Source organism: Sarcophilus harrisii, chromosome 4 (genome assembly GCF_902635505.1).
Source record: "Sarcophilus harrisii chromosome 4, mSarHar1.11, whole genome shotgun sequence".
Taxonomy (NCBI): domain Eukaryota; kingdom Metazoa; phylum Chordata; class Mammalia; order Dasyuromorphia; family Dasyuridae; genus Sarcophilus; species Sarcophilus harrisii.
Genome location: NC_045429.1, coordinates 281,727,686 through 281,751,331, shown reverse-complemented (window position 1 = coordinate 281,751,331; position 23,646 = coordinate 281,727,686). Strand labels below are relative to the sequence as shown.

At 37.3% G+C, this 23,646-nt stretch overlaps 2 protein-coding genes across 6 annotated transcripts in view; one reads left to right on the top strand and one right to left on the bottom strand.

Moving 5' to 3' along the window:
* Window positions 1-11,140, top strand: part of UHRF1BP1 (UHRF1 binding protein 1) — a 63,012-nt gene extending 51,872 nt beyond the window's left edge. The window contains exons 15-21 of one of the 3 annotated variants that reach the window (XM_031965026.1): window positions 5,632-5,825; window positions 6,181-6,335; window positions 6,420-6,570; window positions 8,662-8,909; window positions 9,404-9,512; window positions 9,657-9,763; window positions 10,294-11,140. In XM_031965026.1, coding sequence (XP_031820886.1) covers window positions 5,632-5,825; window positions 6,181-6,335; window positions 6,420-6,570; window positions 8,662-8,909; window positions 9,404-9,512; window positions 9,657-9,763; window positions 10,294-10,419 — 1,090 coding nt within the window. In that variant the 3' untranslated portion in view covers window positions 10,420-11,140. Of the gene's footprint in view, window positions 1-5,628; window positions 5,826-6,180; window positions 6,336-6,419; window positions 6,571-8,661; window positions 8,910-9,403; window positions 9,513-9,656; window positions 9,764-10,293 lie in introns of those variants that run through there. The other 2 variants (XM_031965025.1, XM_031965027.1) reach the window with 2 other exon arrangements.
* On the bottom strand, window positions 11,050-23,299 carry TAF11 (TATA-box binding protein associated factor 11). 3 transcript variants are annotated; one of them, XM_031965028.1, is made up of 6 exons: window positions 22,992-23,299; window positions 17,522-17,670; window positions 17,015-17,102; window positions 16,614-16,710; window positions 15,769-15,964; window positions 11,288-11,346 (listed from the first exon to the last, which is right to left on the bottom strand). In XM_031965028.1, exons 1-5 carry the CDS (start codon window positions 23,292-23,294, stop codon window positions 15,834-15,836), a joined length of 768 nt encoding a protein of 255 aa, XP_031820888.1. In that variant the 5' UTR covers window positions 23,295-23,299; the 3' UTR covers window positions 11,288-11,346; window positions 15,769-15,833. The 3 variants fall into 3 exon arrangements, with proteins under 3 accessions (XP_031820889.1, XP_031820888.1, XP_023358705.2); XM_031965029.1 differs by lacking the exon at window positions 15,769-15,964 and having other exon boundaries at window positions 11,050-11,346; XM_023502937.2 differs by lacking the exons at window positions 11,288-11,346; window positions 16,614-16,710 and having other exon boundaries at window positions 15,793-15,964.
* Window positions 23,300-23,646: the final 347 nt, after the last annotated feature.

Sequence of the window (23,646 nt, the reverse complement as noted above, 5' to 3'; positions counted from 1 at the left end):
GAAAAGGATTGGACATGAAACAATGACTCTCCATCATGTACATCAGTTCTGTTCAGATTTTTAAGGCATAATATTTAACATGTTAGTCCCAAAGCTGTCATGGTTGTCTGTGCTTCCCTCTGAATCTTCTTTTCCAATTCTTGGTATGTCTTTTTTTCCCCTTTTTTTATTATATAGCTTTTAATTTACAAGATATATGCATAGGTAATTTTTCAGCATTGACAGTTGCAAAACCTTTTGTTCCAACTTTTCCCCTCCTTTCCCCCATCTCTCCCCCAGATGGCAGGTTGACCAATACATGTTAAATATGTTTAAGTATAAATTAAATACAATATATGTATACATGTCCATGCAGTTATTTTGCTGTACAAAAAGAATTGGACTTTGAAATAGTGTACAATTAACCTGTGAAGGAAATAAAAAATGCAGGCGGACAAAAATAGAGGGATTGGGAATTCTATGTAGTGGTTCATAGTCATCTCCCAGAGTTCTTTCTCTGGGTGTAGCTGGTTCAATTCATTACTGCTCTATTGGAACTGATTTGGTTCATCTCATTGTTGAAGATGGCCACGTCCATCAGAATTGATCATCATCTAGTATTGTTGTTGAAGTGTATAATGATCTGCTCATTTCACTCAGCATCAGTTCATGTAAGTCCCTCCAGGCCTCTCTGAAATCATCCTGCTGGTCATTTCTTACAGAACAATAATATTCCATAACATTCATATACCACAATTTACCCAACCATTCTCCAATTGATGGGCATCCATTCATTTTCCATTTTCTAGCCACTACAAACAGGGCTGCTACATTTTGGCACATACAGGTCCCTTTCCCTTCTTTAGTATCTCTTTGGGATATAAACCCAGTAGTAGCACTGCTGGGCCAAAGAGTATACATGTTTGATAACTTTTTGGGCATAGTTCCAAATTGCTCTCCAGAATGGCTGGATGTATTCACAATTCCACCAACAATGTATCAGTGTCCCAGTTTTTCTTGGTATGTCTTAATTTGGCATCATTCTAGTATCTTAATATGTATTTAATATTTTAAAGTATTCAGAGTAAGTACTTTTATAAAAGTACATGATCTTGTACCAGATCTTCTCTGGTCTTGTCTGACCAAAATGTCACATTGAGTGATGAGTCCTGGACTCTTGATCCAGCTATGCCACCAAATGTCCAAATAAACTTGGATGAGTCAGTTTCCATCTCTGGACAGATTCTTCATTGATCAAATAAGAGAATTAGAGTAAGTAATCTCAGAAGTTGATTCCAGAGCTCTAAAGAGAATGACTCATATTTCCAATCTCTTCTATTCTTTTATATCTATCATGCATGTATTAACTGAGCTAGATTATTCATCATTTTAAATTGTGCTCTTTGCTTTTCTGCTTTCTTCTCTTTGTACAAGGTATTGTTTCTTCTTAGAACATTGATTTCTTCTCAACTCCATTTTGTTTATAATAGAAATGATTTCTTTCCTTCTTAAAACTTCATATCACTTTTTCATAGCACTTTGTACCTACACATTATCTTTATTTCATCTGTAATTATTTGTTGAACATCCTAAACTTAATGGGAGATTATAAATTTCATTTAGCAAATATTTATTAAATGAATGATTGTTGCCTTTGGTTCTCTTCACTAGTGCAAGAATAGAGTGCCAATTTTTTCTATAAATACTGTCACTTTATGGGATAGTTTTATAAATCTTTCAGATTAATTGTTTAGAAGTACCTATACCTTAAAAACTATAAAACTGTGCATACCTTTTGATCCACTACTAGATCTGTATTCCAAAGAAATCATTAAAAAATGGAAATGGACCAACTCATATAAAAATGTTTTTTCCTATTTTGTGACTTTTATGTTAATCATAACTCTGTCCATGGAATTGCAGAGGTAACAGTTCCAACTGCTTGTACAACTCTAAGCCTTGACTTTGAACACAGGGTCCCTTATGTTGAAGTCTTGCTCACAACAAGGGATAATCCTCCCTTGTCTATCTAGGCAAGCCAGGTTGGCAATTTGCCTTCTGCATTGAGATTGGAGCCTGCCCCAGTGGTCTACCATACTACTGAGTCAGCAGAGGGTCTCAGTTGCTGCTCTCCTGTGATTAAGACCCTTTCGTTGCTTTTCTGCACACTGTCTGAGCTAGGTTAAAGAACCCTTTCACTCCAGTGAAACTGACCTTTCTTAAAGTCCTTCTAATCTGTCTTGAGTTGGGGAGTGGTTTCATTCCATCAGACTCTGTTCAGAGACTTGGTTTCATGTTTTTAAGGGAACCTGGAAAAGATGGAGCAGCTTCCTGGCTTCACTCAACCATTTTGGCTCTTCCCCCAGAATTCTCTTATACAAAAATATTTATAGTAGCTCTTTTTTTTGTGGTGGCAAAGAATTAGATCCTTATCAGTTGGAAAATGGATGAACAAATTATAATACATAAATGTAATTGAATATTATTATACTATAAGAAATGATGAGCAGGTGGATTTTAGAAAAACCTAGGAAGATTTACTTGAACTGATACTGAGTAAAGTGAGCAAAACCAACAGCAATATTGTGTGATGATTGACTTTGCTAGACTTAGCTAGACTTAGCTCTTATCAGCAATACCGTGATTTAAGACAGTTCCAAAAAGATTCATGATAGAAAATGCTGATCACATCCAGAGAAAGAACTATGGAATCTGAAAGTAGATCAAAGCATACTATTTTCACTTTTTTGGTTGTTTTTTCTTTCTAATGTTTTTTCCCATTTGTTCTGATTCTTTTTTCACAACATGACTATTGTAGAAATAAATTTAATGTGATTATACATGTTTAACCTATATCAGATCATTGACAGGCTTGGGGAGAGGGAAGAGGAAGAAGAGAGAAAAAAATTTGGAACTCAAAATCTTACAAAAGTGAATGTTGACAACTCTGAGGTACCACCTCACACCTCTCAGATTAACGGATATGATAGCAAAAGATAATGATAAATATTGGAGGGGATGTGCAAAAACTGGAACGCTAATGTATTGTTTGTAGAATTGTGAACTGATCCAACTCTTCTGGAGAGATAAAAAGACCCACATGTGCAAAAAAATGTTTCTAGCAGCTCTTTTTGTGGTAGCAAAGAATTGGAAAATGAGTAGATGTCCATCAATTGGGGAATGGCTGAATAAGTTGTGGTATATGGAGATAATCGAATTGTTCTATAAAAATTATGAACAAGCTGATTTTAGAAAAGTCTGCAACAATTTACATGAACTGATGCTGAGTGAAACAAGCAGAATCAGAAATACATTGTATATAGTAACAGTAAGAATGTTGATGATCAACTATGAAAGACTTGATTCTTCTCAGTGACTCAGTGATCCAAGACAATCCCAATAAACTTTGGATAGAAAACACAATCTGCATCCAGAAAAAGAACTATGAAGACTGAATGTAAATCAACATACACTATTTTCACTTCTTTTTTCTGTTTTTTTCCCTTTTGTTCTGATTTTTCTCTCAACATTATTCATAAAGAAATTTGTATTAAAAATTAATATGCATATATAATCAGAAATTTTAAAAAATTTAATGAATATTGAAAACTGTTTTTACATATAATTGTAAAAAACAAAATACTGTTAGTAAGGAAACTTTTTTTAGGAGTAGTCTCAAAAATGAGGGTTTAAAAAAAGTTTATTGAAGGTCTATCTATTTTAGACATCATTAGAATATCAGTAACCTCTCCAGTACCTCTCTCCATTGTGTCATCCTAGTTGCCTCACCCCATTAAGTTATCCCTATCCAGGTACCTCCCCCATTATGTCATTGTTCTTGTTATCCTATAATAAATCTTTCTGTCTAATACTGAGTGCTGGATTCTTTGAGATGATAGTCTCATCCAGCCCTGGGATCAACCATGGATCCATTTGTCCCAGAATATAATCTCCATTTAAAAAACTATTAAATTGGTCTCTTAAAAAAAGTTTATTGATATATTTCTTTTAATTTCCCAATACATTATTTCATTTTTTGTTGTCTCCTTCTCTTCCATGCCTGCATTACAGAAGACCAACATTTGAGATATATACATATGTGTATATATATGTATGTATATGTGGAACCATATAATACATACTCTATATATCAGTTCTTTCTTTGGAAGTAGATAGCATTTTCCTTCATAAGTCTTTCATGGTTGATTTCAACAATTATATTACTCAGAATAGCTTAGTTATTATTCTTTGAACAATATCGCTGTTATTGTATACAAGGTTCTCATGGTTCTGCTCATTTCATTCAGCATTATTTCATGCAAATCTTTCCGTGTTTTTGTAAAAACAACCTGCTTGTAATTTCTTATAGTTTAGTAATATTCCATCACAATTATACATTACAACTTATTCAGCCATTGCTCAATTAATGAGCCCTCCTCACTTTCCAGTTCTTTGGCACCACAAAGAAAGCTTCCATAAGCATTTTAGGACATGTTAAATTCTTTGCCTTTTTCCTCTATCTCCTTGGGAACCATACCTAATAGTGGTATTAATGGGTCAGAGGACTGACTCATTTTTTCTCTTTGCGTACAATTCCAAATTGCTCTCCAAAATGGTTGAATCAATTCACAATTTCACCTACAGTATAATAATGTATTTCTTAAAATATCAGTCATTTATGGATATCCTTTTCCCTATGCCTAAAGAGCTATAAAACTGTGACCTGAATTAAAGTCCTTCCTTTGACCTTATTAGTAGGGATCTTTTCATTCTCTATACTTGCAACCCTTGTATCTATCACAGTAATGGGCACAAAGTAGGAGTTTAATAAATACTTGTTGGTTGATTAGTTTACACACCAATTCTCTGAGATCAAGTGGTAAACCTTGAGGCATTTCTCTAAAACCATAAGTTGAAGAGAAGGTACGAACTTGTGTTGGCAGTGAGAGCTTTCTCATCTTCCTACTCGAGTGAAAACATGCTCCAGCCTTTTCTCTCTGTTTCTCTCTTTCTCTCTCTCTCTCTCCATCTTATTTTTCCCTCCTTCATCCCCTCACATCTTTCCCTCCCCATCCTATGAGTCTTTTTGTAAAAAAAGAAAAAGATAGTTAAATAAAACCAACACAGCATAACTGACACTCTATGAACCATTTTATACAAAAGTCCCTCGCTGCTCCTCTGCTGAAGAGGGAGGTATATATTCTTATTTCTTCTAAGTGACTGAGACCAGCCAAAATTGTAAGAGGTGATAGAGAAGATGGTTTTAGGAATAGGAGAGGAAAAATACAAAGGTTCTAGGCTAGGGTGAATTCAGGTTGGTAGCTATTGAAGAAAGTCTTGTTTTGTTTTGTTTTTTACTTAGTAGTAGTTTACTTTTTCCAATTACATGTAAAGATAATTTTCAACATTCATCTTTGTATGATTTTTAGTTCAAAATTTTTTCTCCTTCCCTCCCTTTTCTCTCCCCTCCTCAAAATAGCAATCTGATAAAGGTTATACATGTATATCATTTTTAATATATTTCCATATTATTCATGTTTCAAGAACTATTGTGTATCAAATGGTCATTCATGAAATCCAGTTTGTGTCACTATAGCTGGTTTTTGGAGGAATATGTATATTGTCTAGCCTTGTATGTTATTTTATAAGCAGGGAGCCTATGGCCAGAGTAGAGGAGGGAGGAATCTCAGCAAGCGGAGGAGCTGCCAGGCTTCGTTATTTCTCAATAAAGAGGACAGTATCTCAGCAATCACTTGATGGTGTCTCACAGGATGGTGGTGGCCCTGAAGATAGGCTTTCAGTGGACAGCGATGGAAGTGATAGTTTTGTAATGCTTTTGGAATCTGGTAAGTAAAAGCAGAGTTTGGGAGAATCTTCAGGAATCTCTATTCTTATTAATGCCTATAATATTCTCTGGCAAATTATGTAAATTCAAGATAGCAGGATTCAAGAGTTAAAACTTCGTAATACATAAATTTCCTTAATTTAAAAAAAGGTAAGTTTTTTAACTTAGTGGTAGAATATAATTGAAATTATACCTCAGACTTTATCTTTACAACATTATGATTGTTAGTATTTTGCTCTTTTACTAAGGAAACATCTGACACTTAGGGAGAAAGGGTGCTAATCACTCAGTTTTGTATTATATACTTTAACTAATGGGGCCCAAGCTGCTTCTCAAATATTTACTTTTTCTTACAGATTCTGGATTGGAATTAGTACCTCCAGAACAGCTCCCATCAACATTGGATGATAGTGGTAATCAAGAGAGCCCCAGAGTAAATGATGATGGCCTAATATCTCCAGAAGTGAATAGCTCAGTGTCACCTAGCAAGAGAGACCCTATTCTTCAGCCGGTTAGTTCTTCATTTCTTCTTCAGGCATCGGAAATAGGCCGTGTTTGCTGTGAATCTCAAGTCTTAATGCCCTTCTCTTTACAGGTATCAGTTCTAGTCCTAAAGGTAAGCCAGGTAGCTCTTGGTATTGAAGCACGAGAGCAGGACCTCACTGTAACCCTACAGTCAGAGGAACTAACCCTCCAACAGCCAGGCATTGTGAAGCTTTGGCAGTTTCTGCATGAGCAGTGCCCAGGTAAGGGTGACTCCTACTTTGAAGTTTGGTAGAAATTGTCTGGGGAGATCATTAGTGCAGTTTTCTTCTGAGATGAGTTAATACAAAGAACATTTGAATAGGTTCTGAATATGGAGTCAGTTCAGTTCTTTGATGTTCTTAATGTCTTGTCTGAAAGAAATGAGATAGAAACTACTCTGGCTCCCTTTTAGGGTGATTATATCAAATGAACTTATGCATATGAAAGCCAAATTACTCTATCATTGTATATATACAGTGATTTATGGTTATCTCTACTTATAGGACGTGTGCTCCCATGGTATCACATACTTAGTGATGCACCTTCCTTTTCTTTATGGAATCCTCCAGGGATGAACAATCTCATGGAAACCTCTTTTTATCTGGAAAATGATGGCATCTTTCTGTGGCAGAAGCAGATCTGAATTTTTAATGGGCTTCCTTACTCATGTTTTTCTTTCATCTTGAAGATTAGAGTACACACCAGGTGTAGACTTTTCTTTGGTTGCATTTCTGTTGAAATCTGCAGATAAACTTTCAACTTCATTAGCATCTAAGATCCATCCCTAAATATTCCTTGTCCTTTAAAAAAAAAAAAGGAAACTTAGGATAAGTGAGAATGTTAATTTCTCTTTGGGGTATGATTATACTAAAGCTCAAATCCTGAGAAAGGAAGAAATCTAATTGAACAGAGGGTCTTATGTCCAAAAGATTACTCCCCTTTTATTAATTCCTGCCTGAGGATGGTTTTTTTCTTGATGTTATTTTTATTATAGCTTTTTATTTATAAGATATATGCATGGGTAATTTTTCAGCATTGACAATTGCAAAACCTTTTGTTCCAACTTTTCCCCTCCTTTCTCCCATCCCTTCCCCCAGGTGGCAGGTTGACCAATATATATTAAATATGTTAAAGTGTAAATTAAATACAATATATGTATACATGTCCAAACAGTTATTTTGCTGTACAAAAAGAATCAGACTTTGAAATAGTGTACTATTAGCCTGTGAAGGAAATAAAAAATGCAGGCAGACAATAATAGAGGGATTGGGAATTCTATGTAATAGTTTCTAGTCATCTCCCAGAGTTCTTTTGCTGGGTATAGCTGGTTCAATTCATTACTGCTCTATTGGAACTGATTTGGTTCATCTCATTGTTGAAGAGGGCCATGTGCATCAGAATTGATCATCATATAGTATTTTTGTTGAAGTATATAATGATCTCCTGGTCCTGCTCATTTCACTCAGCATCAGTTCATGTAAGTCTCTCCAGGCCTTTCTGAAATCATCCTGCTGGTCATCTCTTACAGAACAATAATATTCCATAACATTCATATACCACAATTTACCCAACCATTCTCCAATTGATGGGCATCCATTCATTTTCCAGTTTTTGGCCACTACAAACAGGGCTGCTACATTTTGGCACATACAGGTCCCTTTCCCTTCTTTATGATATCTTTGGGGTATAAGCCCAGTGGTAACACTGCTGGATCAAAGGGTATGCACAGTTTGATAACTTTTTGGGCATAGTTCCAAATTGCTCTCCAGAATGGTTGGATGTGTTCACAATTCCACCACCAATGTATCAGTGTACCAGTTTTCCCACATCCCCTCCAACATTCTGCATTATCTTTCCCTGTTATTCTTGCCAATCTGACAAGTGTGTAGTGGTATCTCAGAGTTGTCTTAATTTGGATTTCTCTGATTAATAATGACTTGGAGCATCTTTTCATATGACTAGAAATAGTTTCAATTTCTTTGTCTGAGAATTGTCTGTTCATATCCTTTGACCTTTTATCAATTGGAGAATGGCTTGATTTCTTACAATTTAGAGTCAATTCTCTATATATTTTGGAAATGAGACCTTTATCAGAATCTTTGAGTATAAAAATGTTTTCCCAGTTTATTGCTTCCCTTCTAATATTGCCTGCATTAGTTTTGTTTGTACAAAACCTTTTCAATTTCATATAATCAAAATTTTCTATTTTGTGATCAATAATGATTTCTAGTTCTTCTTTCGTCATAAATTCTGAGGATGGTTCTTAATAGGATCACAAGAGTGATTTGCCTTCTTTCTGTGTTCCCTGCCAGAGTCCCCAGCTCTAAAGACTAGCCACACCAACCCAGCTGTGGGCCTCCGATTTGATGTGGGACCCTGTGCTGCTGTTCATTCTCCCTTGGCTTCAAAGAGTGGTTTCCTTCATCTCTTGCTCCAAGGTGGCAGTCTGGAATTGTTGACTTCAGTGCTCACTGGCCTGGGGCCCTTCTTGGAGGATGAGGAGATTCCTGTGGTTATCCCTATGCAAATTGAACTGTTGAATATGAGTATCACTTTAAAGGTGAGGAAAAACTTTTCATTTTCCTTTGTTGATAGTGTGCCAAACATTGTAATGATTTCTACACCCTCCCTCAGGTGTCACACAGTATTGTATTGTATTGTCTAGTAAGTATACTCATCATGTAATAGTATATGTTATAATTATCCCTATTGACGCCTTATATTTCAGCTAGACTAAAAACTTTGAGATTAGGGACTGTGATTAATTTTTTATTTTCTTTAGTGATACTATAATTTGCACAGAGCAAGTACTTCTAGACATGTCTATTGAATGAGTAGAATGGGTTGTGTGAGAAATTTGTTGGGCAGTGGATCACTGTATGACCTTAGTTTCTCCTGTAACATAACATACCTGCTCTTGTATGTGATGGGAATGTTGTGAGAAATTCAGAGATGGGAAAGTTCAAGGTTCATAGCAAGAAGATGCTCCAAAGAATCAAAGCAGTTTTGTCTAGCCTGGCTGGGGACATCAGGAGGTTTTCTCCTTTCCTGTAGGATGACAGCCTCCCAATTTACCCCACATCCCCAGGACCTGTCCCAGTCACTCTGGCCTTGGAGCATGTTGTGGTGAAGCGGGATGATGATGGTGTCTTCCAGATCGTAGGTAAGTAGATCATACTTCCTTCTTGGGCATGCCCCCCTCCTTCCTTTTTGTTTTTTTCTCATAAGAACTCTGGAATCCACTTGCTTAGAAGCCACAGTTTGACACTGCTAATGTTTTTTTTTTTTTTTTTTTTTTTTTATCCAGGTGCTGCCCAGGACAAGCCATCATCAGAAGGTCCTCAGCATGAAAAAAAGCAACACTCAGAGGAACAGGTGGTTGGATTACCTGCAGGAATGCTCTTTGGACCCCAGGTAAAGACCTGGTTGAGCAGGATATGCCTTCCCAAACTTACAGGTGTATGTAATTTAGGCAATGAGACCTTCTAGCCACATATACTTTTGAGTTCCTCTTATCTGGTAGCATCTACTCCAAATAGGGCTAAGTAGCACACCGTCACAATTCATTCAAATGAATGATTATTGTTCACACATTCCAGTTGTCCCAGATGTGCTGATCTTTAGTCTTTGGAGGAGGTGAAGCGGGTTGTAGATCTTGTTTATATAAATCCTAATTAAGTACTTCTGTCTTTTTTCTCAGTGATGCAATGTGTAATGTTGAAGAGAATCACGATAGTAGTAAAATATTCAAAAGATCATAGATTTAAAGTTGGAAAGCACCCTAATGGTCATCTAGTTCATATCCTCTTTTACTGATGAGGAAACTAAAGCCCAAAGAAGTTAAATGACTTGCCCATTGTCACTAAATGGAAAAGCCGGGCCCAATGACTACAAAGCAAATCTTATTTCTAATACACTTTAACCAAAAATTTCTTGTTATTCAGGGGAAAGACCTGTCCACCCTACAGAAGGAACTTTTAGCCACAAAGCAAGCATTAGCCTGTGCCAACAAAGACAAAGAGAAGCTTCTTCAAGAAATCAGGAAGTACAATCCTCTATTCCAGCTCTGACAGCAGGAACACCAGCTGCCTTTGCCCATGGGAAAGAACACTAATAGCAGAAAAGAAAGCAAGCTCCATCTGATATTGTACATGTCTGTTTGATTACATTGGAGGGAGAACAGGAATTTCTGAACCTGCTCCTTTGGGGCCTGTTTTGTTCCTGCCAGCTCTTCTAGCCAAAGACAGGAAGCTTTGTGTGTGGTTCTCACTGTTCTAGTGCCATTCACAACCTGTTTAAAGCTCCACATGCCCAGTAGGCCCGAGTCTTTTGGTGTATAGGACCATTTCATGTCCTGGTGTCTTTGCAAAAATGCTCACGTCCTCCTTAACACAAGTTTGTATAAGGGAGAAAACCTGCTCCTTCCAGTAACCTGAGAAAGAACCACCAAAAATCACATGTCCCAGAGCTTCCTGTAGCAAAACTGAATCAACATAGCTATGTACCCCAACTGAGGATATTGCAATTCCACAGAGTAGTACAGCATGATGATGGGTGCAAAGGGAAGGATGGAGCCCAACATGATGCAGATGTAACACCTTAGGCATGGTGAGAGAAAGGGACAGCACTCCACCATTCCTGGAAAAAGAACTGAGCATATTTCATCTTTGCATATACTGCCATCAGATTTTTCAGGAAGGTTTGTTAGATATAAGAAGGAACTAAATTCATTGTGGTAATGTAATAGTAGTAAACAAGGGTGCAATGCCAATGTTGTCTCTTCCTTCTATAACAGTTTATTTGAAACTAAAAACAACAAAAATGGTAAGCACAGAGCTTAGTTGAAAATCTGATCTGGTAGAAGTGCGATAGAGATGAGTAGAACTCTTGCATTTGATCCTTGGTACTATTGATTTCCTGAGGCTTTTAGATCTTTACAGTTCCAGCCCCAGCCCTCATCAGTTCTTTCCTTCCCACACTCTTCTTCTCTCTTCCCCCTGTAGATGAGAGTGGGAATCAGAAACAGTTCTCTTCATATTAACCAGGATGAAAGCTAGTAATATTTTTTTAACCTTCAGTATAAATATCCAACATGCACAACCCTTGCTTCCTTTGCAATTGTAACTTTTCTTTGCTCATGTATTGCCTCTTCTCCCACAGAAGAACTTGCATTTTCCCTTCTAAAATAGGCAAGTCTCCATGCTGTGCAAACCCAGGAAGCATATCATTTGGTTAACCATAACCAAGCAAGTTGGTCAAGTTGAGTCAAGATAGAATAATTTAACAGTTTTATATCATAACTCATTGGAGAAAGGTTAACACTCTTTTTCTTAAACAGGAAAGTGTTCTACTTTTCTTTGAGTTAGTTAAATTAGACTTTTAAAAAGTTTGGCAAGATTCCACACCAAATTTTCCTAAAGTTACTCCATAATAACTTTGGAAGAATATGCTACAGGCAGAGTATAAGTAGGTTGCTTAAGAGAAGTCATAAGATAAATTCATATATGATAGCCTCCTAATCAACTATTAGGGGAAGTTAGAACTTTGGGGATATACATCACAATAGGCAAACATATTCTCTCACAAACCATTCTTTGTAGGAATTTTGAAGACTAAGTGGAATGGAATTTAGGTCTGACCAAGTGAGAATTTCTTACGTTTTTTTAAAAAGAATGAAAAAAAGGACCATAAATTTGAAAACATTAAATCTCATGCTCACTTGGATGGAGTTTAACTCATAGCTAATTATTTTCTTCTTCCCTTACAAAGAAAATTAGGAAAAATCTATAATAGATGTCACCTAACAAAATTTAGCTGGTATACAGCGGGCCATAGTTGGAAATAAAAGCGCTGAATTATGACCAAGGGTATAACTTTAATAACTGACTTGCCAACTTCTAGGGTTTGCTCAAGTTTTGTGAACAACTGTAAAAAGACAGGGCAAAGTGGCACTGAAAGACTTACAGCTTTTTGGCTTCCTTATACTAGGCAGTTTCTGCCATTGTGTCTTGAAACTTTCCTTTGGGAAAGATAGTATGGGTCATCTCCTCCTAGTTTACTAGGATGATACCATCTAATCATGTCTTCCATGGTTTCTCCATTGCCTTGTATTAAGGGAAAGAAGACTTTTTCTTAATGAAGAAAATGTGAAAAATTGGTAGTTCCCTGCTCAGTGTGCTGCTGAAGAGTAATGGGGGAGAGTTGCAATGTCTCTCTGCCCACTTCTCTGGGCTTGGAGGGACTCTGCCTTTCTGCAGCTTGACCTATACATGAAACCGTGAAGAAGCTGTGAACAAAAGAAATGCAGACAACCTTCAGCAGTTCTGTCTTTGTCTAAAATGCAGCTCTGCTGTCCTTCAACAATAGAATGTCTTGACATTCTACTCATGAATGGTTTGAATATGAAGTATTTAAAGTTTATCATCTAAATTTGTCACACAGACTTCTTGTTTACATTGCTGCACATAAGATAAAACAAAGGACCTTCTCCAGAGCCACTGAGATACTGTGTAAATGTTGTAGTTACATGAATTTTGACACTGGAATAATTTTGCAATTCAGCTTTTGCTTGGGTTCATTTATTCTGACCTATGGCAAATAGAGGAATAGATTCTTTGCATGATGTGACTAACTTTTTCTGACTCATAGTTTGACCCTGGAATTTTATGGATCTCAATGTATGCCTTGCTTTTTTTCATAGCTCTATAAAGAGTGCTCCTTGTGTATGGAATTTGTATGCAGGTGCTAGCTACTCCTATAGGTGCTTATAGGTAACCTATTTAAACTGGATAAAACTAGGGCAAGTATGTTGTGAATTGGAAAGAAGGTAATTTGAAATGTTAATTGATACATGAATTCTTTGCATTTATAAAGAAATGTAAAAGCTGTGCCATGTTAACCAGTTGTCACAGCCCCAAAGACAAAGGTCTTGATCACTTTTCAGTTAATATATTGTCAGTGTTTGCTGAGAGATCTTCCTCAGTATTGGCATCATACTTTCAGGAAACTTAAACATGGCATCTGGTTACCTCTTCTGCTTTCCAATTAATCATCAAGGATTGATCCCTTTAATCAGGTTTGGGTAGTAGCCACTGTCTTTCTATTGAATAATTTCCCCTTCTTTCACTATGTGGATAATGGGAAGCAACTAACATTAACAAATGAAGCTCTGTTAAATCCTTTAGATTTTTAAAAGGGACATAGAATAAGTCCTTTGATTTGGGAAGCTTAGGAGCCAAACTCTTCCATAATTCTCTTCACTGTGGCGCTGTTTGCTAAGTGACAGATATATAAATGTGTTCTTCCCAAATTACTTAGAAATCACTGCAACTCTTCACTATGAGCCTTACTGGGCACCATTGACAGTGGCAGTCAGTTGTGACCCATCAGCCCAAGAAATGCTCAAAAGTTTAGCTGAAGCAGAGGTTCCTTCCTTCCATAGTAAAAGTTGATTTGGTTTAATTTATTGAATTTTAATCAAGACTTAAATGGAGTCTTGAATCTTTTCCTTGTGGCAATCACTAAAGCATCTTATATGTAGGCTGAGGGAACCTGGTGTGGAAACCCTTTGTTTTAGTAATAGATATTCAAAATCAGGCTAGTAGATAGATCTCTTATAATAATTCCTTTTCATATTTACTAGGTAAAACTTCTGCCTTAGTAAGAAAAATTAAGAACCATTTTGCTTGAATTATAATGAAAACAATGCCTTCCTTTTTTCCAATGAAACACAAGAGAAAGGAAACAACTTCTGGGAATTCCCAAAGTTTCAAATTGGCCTTATTATTGCTGATCACTGTCCATAAAAGGTCACTTCACTATCCTCTGTTGGAGGAAACAGTGTGGATGTATCTGCTGAACCAGAATCCTAGTCAGTATTAGGAATTTTAATGTTACAATATCTAATATTTCCATGCGTGTACTGGTTCTGTGAACCACCTGGAAAAATGGTAAATTAAACTTACTGAACAGCACTGGCTACAGGTCTGTCTGTTTGTCTGAAAGGAACTGGAAGAAGCCTTTTAATCCTGCTTTCAAATTCATTTATGAACCCTTTCTATGTGAGATGAATCAGATTTATAGTAATAAAGATAAGGGATCTTATATAATTAAGGAAATTATAGTTCGGGGTCACACCTACAAGACACACTTGAGAAGAAGCTAGATATTTTATTAATTTACAGAAAAGGTAAACGCACAGTTTGTGACAACAACAATAGCTAATAAATCCTAATACTAAAGATCATAGCAATGCCAATATAGATATGAGGTAATAGAAAACATCACCAATCCAGGGAAGCAACAACTTCTAAGGTCTTCTCAGCTGGGGAATCCTAGGATACAGCTTTCAAGGTCTGGTTTGGGAGCAAGGGATCCCAGGCAGAGTGTCCTTTCACATGGGTGAGATTCCAAAGTTCTCTTCGGAACAAAAACCTAATAAACCCTTGCAAACAAAGAAAGCTGACTGCCTCCTATCCTGTGTGCCATCCATTGAGAGGGTGGGTAAACCTCATGATGGAATTCACATATGATGTTCATTCTCCGAGAACTGGCTTAAGTTCCCAAGGCAGCAGATTCTGTGTTTGTGTTGGATTTAGCATCTTCAAGACATGCCTGGGGGACACAATAGAGTATGTGCACGACCTGCACTGAAATATGGAAGAACTAGATCCATCTTACATTCAGATCTTCAAATGTTTACAATGAAAAGGTTGCCCATCTATATCCTGGACAGAAAGCTATGGAAGGTGAGAACAGGAACCATTTTTCCACACTCCAATCAATCATTCCTACTGATGACTTTTTAAGTTTTGAACACACAAATCAAATTACATATGTCCCAAATTAGAAAATAGTTTAATAATCACACACCAAAAACCACATGATAAAGTTTAATTCTTACAAAGAAATTACTGTTATAATTCCACTGTTTGCTAATGTTGTAAACTGAATGGTCACATTTTACAAGTTAGAAATTACTGGCCTGTTGTTATCAATTTCAAATCAGACATGAAACCCTGACCATAGTTCCAATGTGAAACTTACAAAATAAGACATACTCTTGAGATTAATTAAGAAGATTGATCCTTCAAAGAAAGCAGTCTTGTATGCTTTTCGTTAAGGGTCTCTATATAAGAACACTTCCCCTTTTCAGTTAGCCAAGTAAAAGTTATCACTGGGGCAGTTAGATGAACTATTAGCTGTGTGACCCTGGACAAGTCACTTAACCCCAATTGTCTCTCCCCCCAAAAATTATCACCAATACAATCTGAACTAAATGATCCTGCATTGACAGGAAACAAATCTGTAAGTGGCTGCACTCCTCTACTAGGTAACTTTTGAGTGTAAAGACCTGGGGTCAGATATTCAATCACAATATCCCTAAAGGGCTGGGACATCTGAGCAACAGTGCACAGTACCTCAGAGAAAGGAATTAAGGAAGTCAGTCCTATTTTCAATAGTACATCTTAGGAAGTTCCTAGATCTAGTGAAAGATGATTTTTTTGTGCTTTGAATTAGGAAACTGCCCCCTTGACTTTAGCCTTCGAACAGCTTCCCGCATGTGTTTAGGCTGTAGTGGTGGCAGCTCTCCCCATTTCTCACACACATCCAAAGCTAGAAAAAAAAATCCAAGAGAAAAACATTTCAGTTCTACACATTAACTTAGAGTCTGATTTTTGATCCTTTTCCTTCATTTCTTGAACCAGCAGAATGCTGTTTCTTATACTATAGGAGGAAATTTAATCCTAAATTTCCATTTAAAGCATATCCCAATTTAAGAGGGATTCAAATTAGAGAGTAATGTCATTTGCTAGGGATTTATTTAGAACTTGGGAACTTAACTGAAGATTCACCATTGTGGAGGTGAGGGAGGAAGGTGTACATGTGCTACCAGTCTACTACTCAGGTGTGCTTCACCCTGTCAGCATTAACAGGTGTGCTCCTTGCAGAAGGACCAAAATATCACTTCCATTTCTGTGGGTTAAGGAGTCTGAGCTTTCCTACACATTTTTAGCTACTTAAGATAAATAGGGGTCTAGAGAGAATTAGAAGGCATGGAGATCATGCTAATATGAATATACAATGCTGTCCTGACACCATGCCAATAGGAGAGCCTACAAACAGATTAGGGAGCTTACTAGTATTTAAAATCCAAGTAAAAAGCACAAAGACTATGGTCCCTTGATATTTTTCTTAAAAATAAAAGCGTTAAGGATTCAATCCAATATTTACAATAACATCTAATATATCAGGCATTACTCACCTTCTTCTACCACTTCCCCAACGAATACTTTAGAAATGCCTGACATAGCAATGACGACATTCTGAGATACTGAGGTGCCAGTAATAGATTGGATCAGCTTGAAAGACAAAGCATTTTTAAGATTAAAATTATGTATGGTGAATGGGTCTTTGGCACATAGGGTACTCAAGACAGTATATTTGCTGATTAGAATAACTCAAGTAGTTTAATTATTATCTCCTTTTATCTTTTGAAATATAATCACCAGGAATAAAACTATTGCCCAGGAATTAAGGGAAAAGTGTTTCTTCTACCTTTAAACCATTAAGTTCTCATCTCTGCTTCTTAGTGTTAACCTCTAAGTCTGGCTTTATCCTAATGCGTAATGGCAGTGAAGCCAAGTAGTCCTAGTCCATCCTTACCCGTTTAATAGCAGCTTTAGGGAATGCTGATCGACGGTACATTTCATAACGATTTAGCTGTTCTTCAGAAAAAGAAGAAACCAGGATTCTGAGGGAAAGAATAAGGAAAATATTTCTATATATATATATACATGGAAATCTACTATGAGGTTGGAGATTTTAAAAAATTCTTTGTCTCAGTGAGCTTGCAGCAAATCAGGATGAACCATATTTATCACTTCAAGAAAAGCAACAGTGAAATCGGAAAATGGACATTTAATGGCCACCATATTGGGCAAAAATGTGTCCCAGATCTACAATATGAATTCTCTTGTGCCTCCCAAAAGGACAGTTGTTTCTAGAAGCCTACTTTGCATCTCTTCCTGGCATTTTGATCCTTTAATACTTTAGATTTATGGTAAAAGGTAAATTTTGTAACTTGTATCTAAATTGGTATAGATGAGGATTAAACTTTTTTGTGCACAAATCTGAGCTTTCAGGAAAAAATAAGATGGGAAGGTAACTCACTGCATCTTCTGAATTTCATCTTCATCTACTTTGTGCATTTTCTCTCTCCTTTCTTTAGTTTCTATCTTCATCTTCTTGGCTGAAGGAGGAAGTAATGATGAATCCTCTCTTCCAGTTCCTGTTAAATCTGATGCTTCCTGGCCCTTGAGCTGATAGGACAAATTAAAGAAACCAGCTTATTCACTTGGCTGGCTTTCCAGGCTGACTGGATTTGATGGCATTATTAAAAATGTAAGAATAAACCATTTATTGAGCACCTATCATGATAGGTGGGTTGCTTCCCTCAAGGAGCTAGTGGTCTCTAGGAAGCATGTCTAAAACATAAAAAAAGGAAATTACATTATATCTGAATTAGTACACAGTTATTTTTCTTAATTATATATTAGTGGGGAGAATGGAATAATAAAATTGAAATCCAAACATAGCAAATTTCAGCCTTCATTCCAATCTACCCTCAGTAAATTGATATTTTTAGCAAGTCATTTTACCTTCTTACAGGGTTTTAAAGAAACAGTGGGGCTTACATTTTAAAATGACATACAATTGCATATAGAGCTACCAACTTGTTGAATAAGGGGCAATCTATGTACTTTTTTGTTCCCATTGCCATTCTAGACATTTAGATGTCTAATTTTGGTCCTAGGAAATAGGAATGGGATATTATAATTCCATGACTAACCATCTTGTCCAGAATTTGTAGACATTTCAGGACCAATCTAAGGCAGAGAAAGTCTTCTGACTCCAGGCACATAAAGAAGTTATATGTTGTTTAAAAGTAAAGGCACAGAGGGCAACTAGGTGGCGCAGTATAGAGCACCAGCCCTGAAGTAAGGAGGACCTTGGTTTGAATGTGGTCTCAGACACTAGCTGTGTGATCCTGGGCAAGTCCCTTAACCCCAATTGCCTCAGCAAAAAAAATAAATAAATAAATAAATAAATAAAGGCATATTTGAATTGATATATTAACCTTGGCTCCTCAATGTGAATTCACCTACTAACATTTGGTTGTGATTACTGAGACTGCCCAACCAATCATATTTTCATTCCCTGAAAAAATGTAGTTGAGCTCCAGGCACCTGGATTCAAATCCTAACTCTGACAAGTAGATGTATGATATCATTTAACTTCTCAATGCTTTGAAAAGGTCTTAAATAGTTGACTTTTTTATGTTCCTTTCAGCTTTAAATCTGACCACAAAAGTAGATGATGAAGATAAATAGAGGCAAGCAACCTTGAATAGGTTATAGTTCCTGCTTGTGATTTAGATGTGATTGCTTTAGGACATTTTAAATTCCTACTAATATATTTCCAATTGCCTATTTAATATCTCCATTGGATGCTACTCAAAATCTTAACTTCTTAACTTCCCCAAGTTAACAGCTTCCTTGCTAAAGTTTCTGAGACACATTATCTCAAAAAATGGGGTTAGATGAATAGTACAGGGGTAAGGTTGTTCCTTAAGTATAATTACCAATGAAGATTGAGATTTTATAAAGGTTTCATATTAAATAATAAATTATAATATGTTAATAGCATGTTGGTCAGGATACTATATAGGGATTAAACCTGTACCTCCTAGTCACCTACTAGGCTTAAAACCCTGGAATGATGGTCACAGAATTAGTAGATATGAGGAAGCTGTAAAGTATTAACTAGATTTCAGCAAAGCATCTGAAAGTTTTATAATAGTGATAGATCTGGCACTAGACTCAAATAGTTCTTAATAATTCAATGTCATCTTGGCAATAGGTCTCCAGTAGAATGCCTCAATAATCTTTGCTTAATTCTGTATTATTTATATAAGCTCTTGATAAAAATTTTAAAATACAAATAGCAAGATCATCAGATGTTCTTATATCCCAAAGGGGGAGGGAAGAAGCTAACACATAGAATGAGAGAATTAGGATTAAAAACATCTTGAGACACTAGGATAATGGGCCAAACTTGGTAAGGAAATGTCAGGTCTTACACCAAGTTAAAAAAAATCAACTCAAGCATAGACTAGGTGAGGATTTAGAGTACTTTGAAAAAAACAAATACAAAAAAACAGCCAAACTTGTACATTTTCATGTGTCACTATGTTTCAGTCCAGTCTGCCACTTAAGCCCTTTTTGCTTTGGCTTCTAATACATCTTTCTAGTCTTATTTCCTACTGATTTTATTATATATAATTATGCTTCTCCAAATTTGGACTATTCTTAATACCTTTAGCATTTCTACCATCTCCTTTCAGCTTTCCTTTCCCTTTTCTGAAATGCTTATATCCTGCATCTGCCTTTCAAAATTCTATTTCTCTAAATCCACTTCAAATATCATTTTCTTCAGGAAGTCTTTTGAGATCACCAAATGAATAAATTATCACACCCTTCTCTGAAGCCTGTAAATCTATACCTTGTTATCTGTATATTTATAATTTCTATCCCTTATACTTATCCCCTACCTCCTAAGTAGGCTAATAGGATATAAGCTTCTGTAATGCAGTGACTTTTAATCAATTTTGTATACATTACACTGCCTCTCAGGATTCTCTCTATATGGTAGACACTCAGTAATGCCTCAACATGGTATAGAAGTGACCTTGGAAGTTCTTAAAGTGAAATTAAAACTCTGATAGGTATTGGAAAATCTTTAAGTATCTGAAAACAAGATTAGTAAAGTGCAGGGAAGTTCACTCACACTGTATGCTGGCTGTTTCTGATCAGCTTTTTTCATAACACACATGCAAATACAAAAAAACCAAAATAATTCTTAGTGTTGCAGCCCACCTTCTGCAAGACTAGTGTGAGGGTAAAAGAAAAAATAGTAAAGCTGTTAAGAATCATAGTTTTTAGGCTATTTATGACTTCAATTTAGTTGATGATGCTCTAAATATGAGTCCCTTATGACCAAAAGTGGACCTATAAATAGAGGAATTTAACTGGCTCAACTTGATATTCTCATCTAAAGGGAACCAAAAAACAAATGGAAGTTGCAGCTAAATGGTTCAAATTTTCCTTGAAGCAAAGATTACCATGAAAATAACTAAAGTTCTTCATATCAGACTTTAAACTTAATCAGCATATACTTTGCAGCTTGATAATGGCTAAAATACAAAAGGTGAGAATAGATGTGGATGACAACATATAACTGGAAAAGTAAATATAAAAAAACTCACTAAATTGAACAATGTGGCCAAGTTTGGCCCTAGAATAATAAGAAAATGTACTTTTCACCCTTCTTTGCAGAAATGGTGAGTTTGGTGTGAGATGTCAGACTCAGATAACGTGTGGGCTAGTTTTGCTGAAAATGCTTTTTTCTCTCTCTAAACAACAGATAGCTCTCTGGAGAAGGGAAACAGTGGAATATATTTGAAAATTTAAGTAATATAAAAATAAAGGCTATCGAGGTAGCTAGGTACATGTGTGTGTGCCTGTGTGTGCACACACACGCACACACTAATGCCAATGTTAAAAATGAAAATATGTTGGAAATTTTTTAAATGGGTGACTAATGATTTAGTACACAGAAAACCTCACATGTATCTATAGCATGAATGTCAAGAAAAGAATTGGAAGCTTTTGGGCATAATACCAAATTACTTATTTTGAAAGATTCCAACTCATTAGTGATGGAATCATTCCCGTTTGTATAGTTAAACTACTTGGTTTTTAAAACAAGAGTACAATTAGTACAAAAATGAAAGGAAAAGATATAATTTGTCATAACAACAAGCCTACTTTGACCCAAATAATTACTACCAAAAATGGAATGTGGAAAGATATAGATACAAATTACAATAATTTTATACAGCTTAATAGATATAAACCATAAATGCTATAGTATAGAATTCTGTGGCCTCTTAATTCTAGTGAATGGCTTCCCAGGCCAGCTATGTCTCATTTTTTATGTTGCCCTCCAACCCTTTTAGCTTCCTTTTAGATATTGCCTTCCCCATTAGAATGTAAGCTTCTAGTGAGCAGGAGCTATTTATCTCTATTTGTTTGTATTCCGCAGCTTAGCAAAGGGTCTGGGCAGTTAGCCATACTCCTAAGAGTCTGGCACTTCATACTCCTAGTTATACTTTATAGAAAAATTTCTCACTAAAAATAACAAAAGGGAAATGCAACTATATTAGCTCAAGTGTACACAGAAGAAATCCATGTAAAAGACAAAACTGTGAAAGTACTTGACTTTTAAAGTTCTTTGTGATCTGCTCTAGCCTACCTTTCCAAACTGATTTCACTTCACATATTCTATAATTCAAACTAATATCTTTGCTTTTCTACATTCAAGATATTCTATATCCCTACTCCTTTCCTTTGCATACACCACTGGCTCTTTTCCTCACCTCTGCCTCCCAGAACTCCTAGGATCAGTTCAAGTGCCTTTCAAAAGGCATTTCAGTTGTTAGCTCCTTTCTACTCAACCAAATCACTTTGTATATATCCTTTATTTTTCCATGAACATGTATTTCTCCTTCCAACAGAATGTAAGCTCTTTGAGGGCAGGGACTGTTTTATTTTTGTCTGTATCCAGTGTTTAAAACCTAATCTGATAAACTGTAGGTGAATAATAAGTGCTTGTTGAATGGATGAATGAAATCAGATTGATTTGAGTTTTTATATAGGAAATGTTTAAGATTTGCGAAGTGTGTGTCTGCTTGTTGAATGAAAAAAATCCTAGATCCACGAGTTTTTTGTCTACCTAAGTTTTAAGATTTACAAAGCAGTTTCTTCATTAACATTGTGCCGTCGGTGAGCAAAGTGTCATCTCCATTTAATAAATGAAGTAATTAAGGCTGAGGGGACTAAGTGACTTGTAACCATGGGTTGCACAGCTGTAGCGTTTGGCTCTGAGGGAAGAAGAAAAAGAAGGGTAATAAGTGGAAACGAAAGTCACATACAAAGCAAGTATCGATACAAATTTTAAAAATTAAATTTATTTTAATGTTTTTATTATGTGAGTATCTTTGTACAGAGATGTGAACCGGTCATATCGAGTCTAGGGTCTCTCAGTGAACGAGAAACTGGTGTGTCTTAGATGAGAAAGAGGAAAGCAAGTATAGAAATGTCAAGACAGCAAAAACCTGGAGTCTGTGTTTAGTCGGGAATAAAACCAACGAAGAAAAGCAATTCTTTCTAGCACGAGGCCGTTATCCAACCCCCCGTTTAACCTCCCCACTGCTCCTAGGTCTCCTCCTGGGTCCAAGCAGCGCCACCGCATCGAGTCTCCTACGATCGCCGGTTCCAAGTAAGAAGAGTAGCTTACAGCAGCCGCCCGGCTAAGGTGACCGAGGCGCTCTTCTCCCCGTCCCGCCTCCGCCCGGGGTTCAGCCACCGCCTGTGAGGGCGGGGCGCGCTCCCCAGAGCTCCGGGCTCCAGACCCGGGCTTTTTCCATCCAACGCGCTCGCGTCCGCAGCCCTCGATCCACCGACGACAAGAGGGAGGGGTTCGAGCCCCGCTAACCCCCCAGGCCCTCCGGGAGGCTCACCTCAGCGTCTTCGGCCGCAGCCTCCCTGGAATCCCCGTTCTCCTCCCCGTCCGTCTCCTCAGCGGCCGCGTCGGGAGGCTGGGCAGCGGCGGCAACGGCCAGCGCCTCGTGGGATCCGGAGCCCCGTCCGGACCGGCCCGGGAACGACCCTTCGCCCGGCTCTCCCATCGCAGCCCCGCAGGGACGGAGGAAAGCGCGGAAGCTTTCCATTATTACCGGGGAAAGCCGACAGAGCAAACGAACTTCCTCCCGTCGCGCAGCAATGACGGTGACGTACGGAGCGTGGGAGGAGCCAATCGGCATCACGGCCCGAGATACGGAGCGTGGGAGGAGCCAATCCGCATCACGGGCCGGGATACGGAGCGTGGGAGGAGCCAATCCGCATCACGGCCCGAGATACGGAGCGTGGGAGGAGCCAATCCCACGTGATGCGGATCACGGCCCGAGACGGGGATTCCATCTCTATTGGGGCTGCACTTTCAGTGGCTGGACTTCTTCTAGAGGCCTCCCAGGCCCGGCGGATAAAGCCGGAATGTAACTGCTTTCCCAGCAATACGCATTTATCCGACGCTTCCCCTGTGCTAGGCCCCGCCAGGGACACAAATAAAACATAAAAGAAAAGCATCCCTTACCTGAAATTCGAATTTCTCCCCAG

Coding starts and splice junctions, on each gene's coding strand:
- TAF11 (XM_031965028.1), bottom strand. CDS start 23,294: ATGCCGATTGGCTCCTCCCACGCTCCGTACGTCACCGTCATTGCTGCG. Junction 17,671..22,991: donor CTGCGGCCGAAGACGCTGAG/GTGAGCCTCCCG, acceptor TTGTCCTATCAG/CTCAAGGGCCAGGAAGCATC. Junction 15,965..16,613: donor TGGGGAAGTGGTAGAAGAAG/GTGAGTAATGCC, acceptor TTTTTTTTCTAG/CTTTGGATGTGTGTGAGAAA.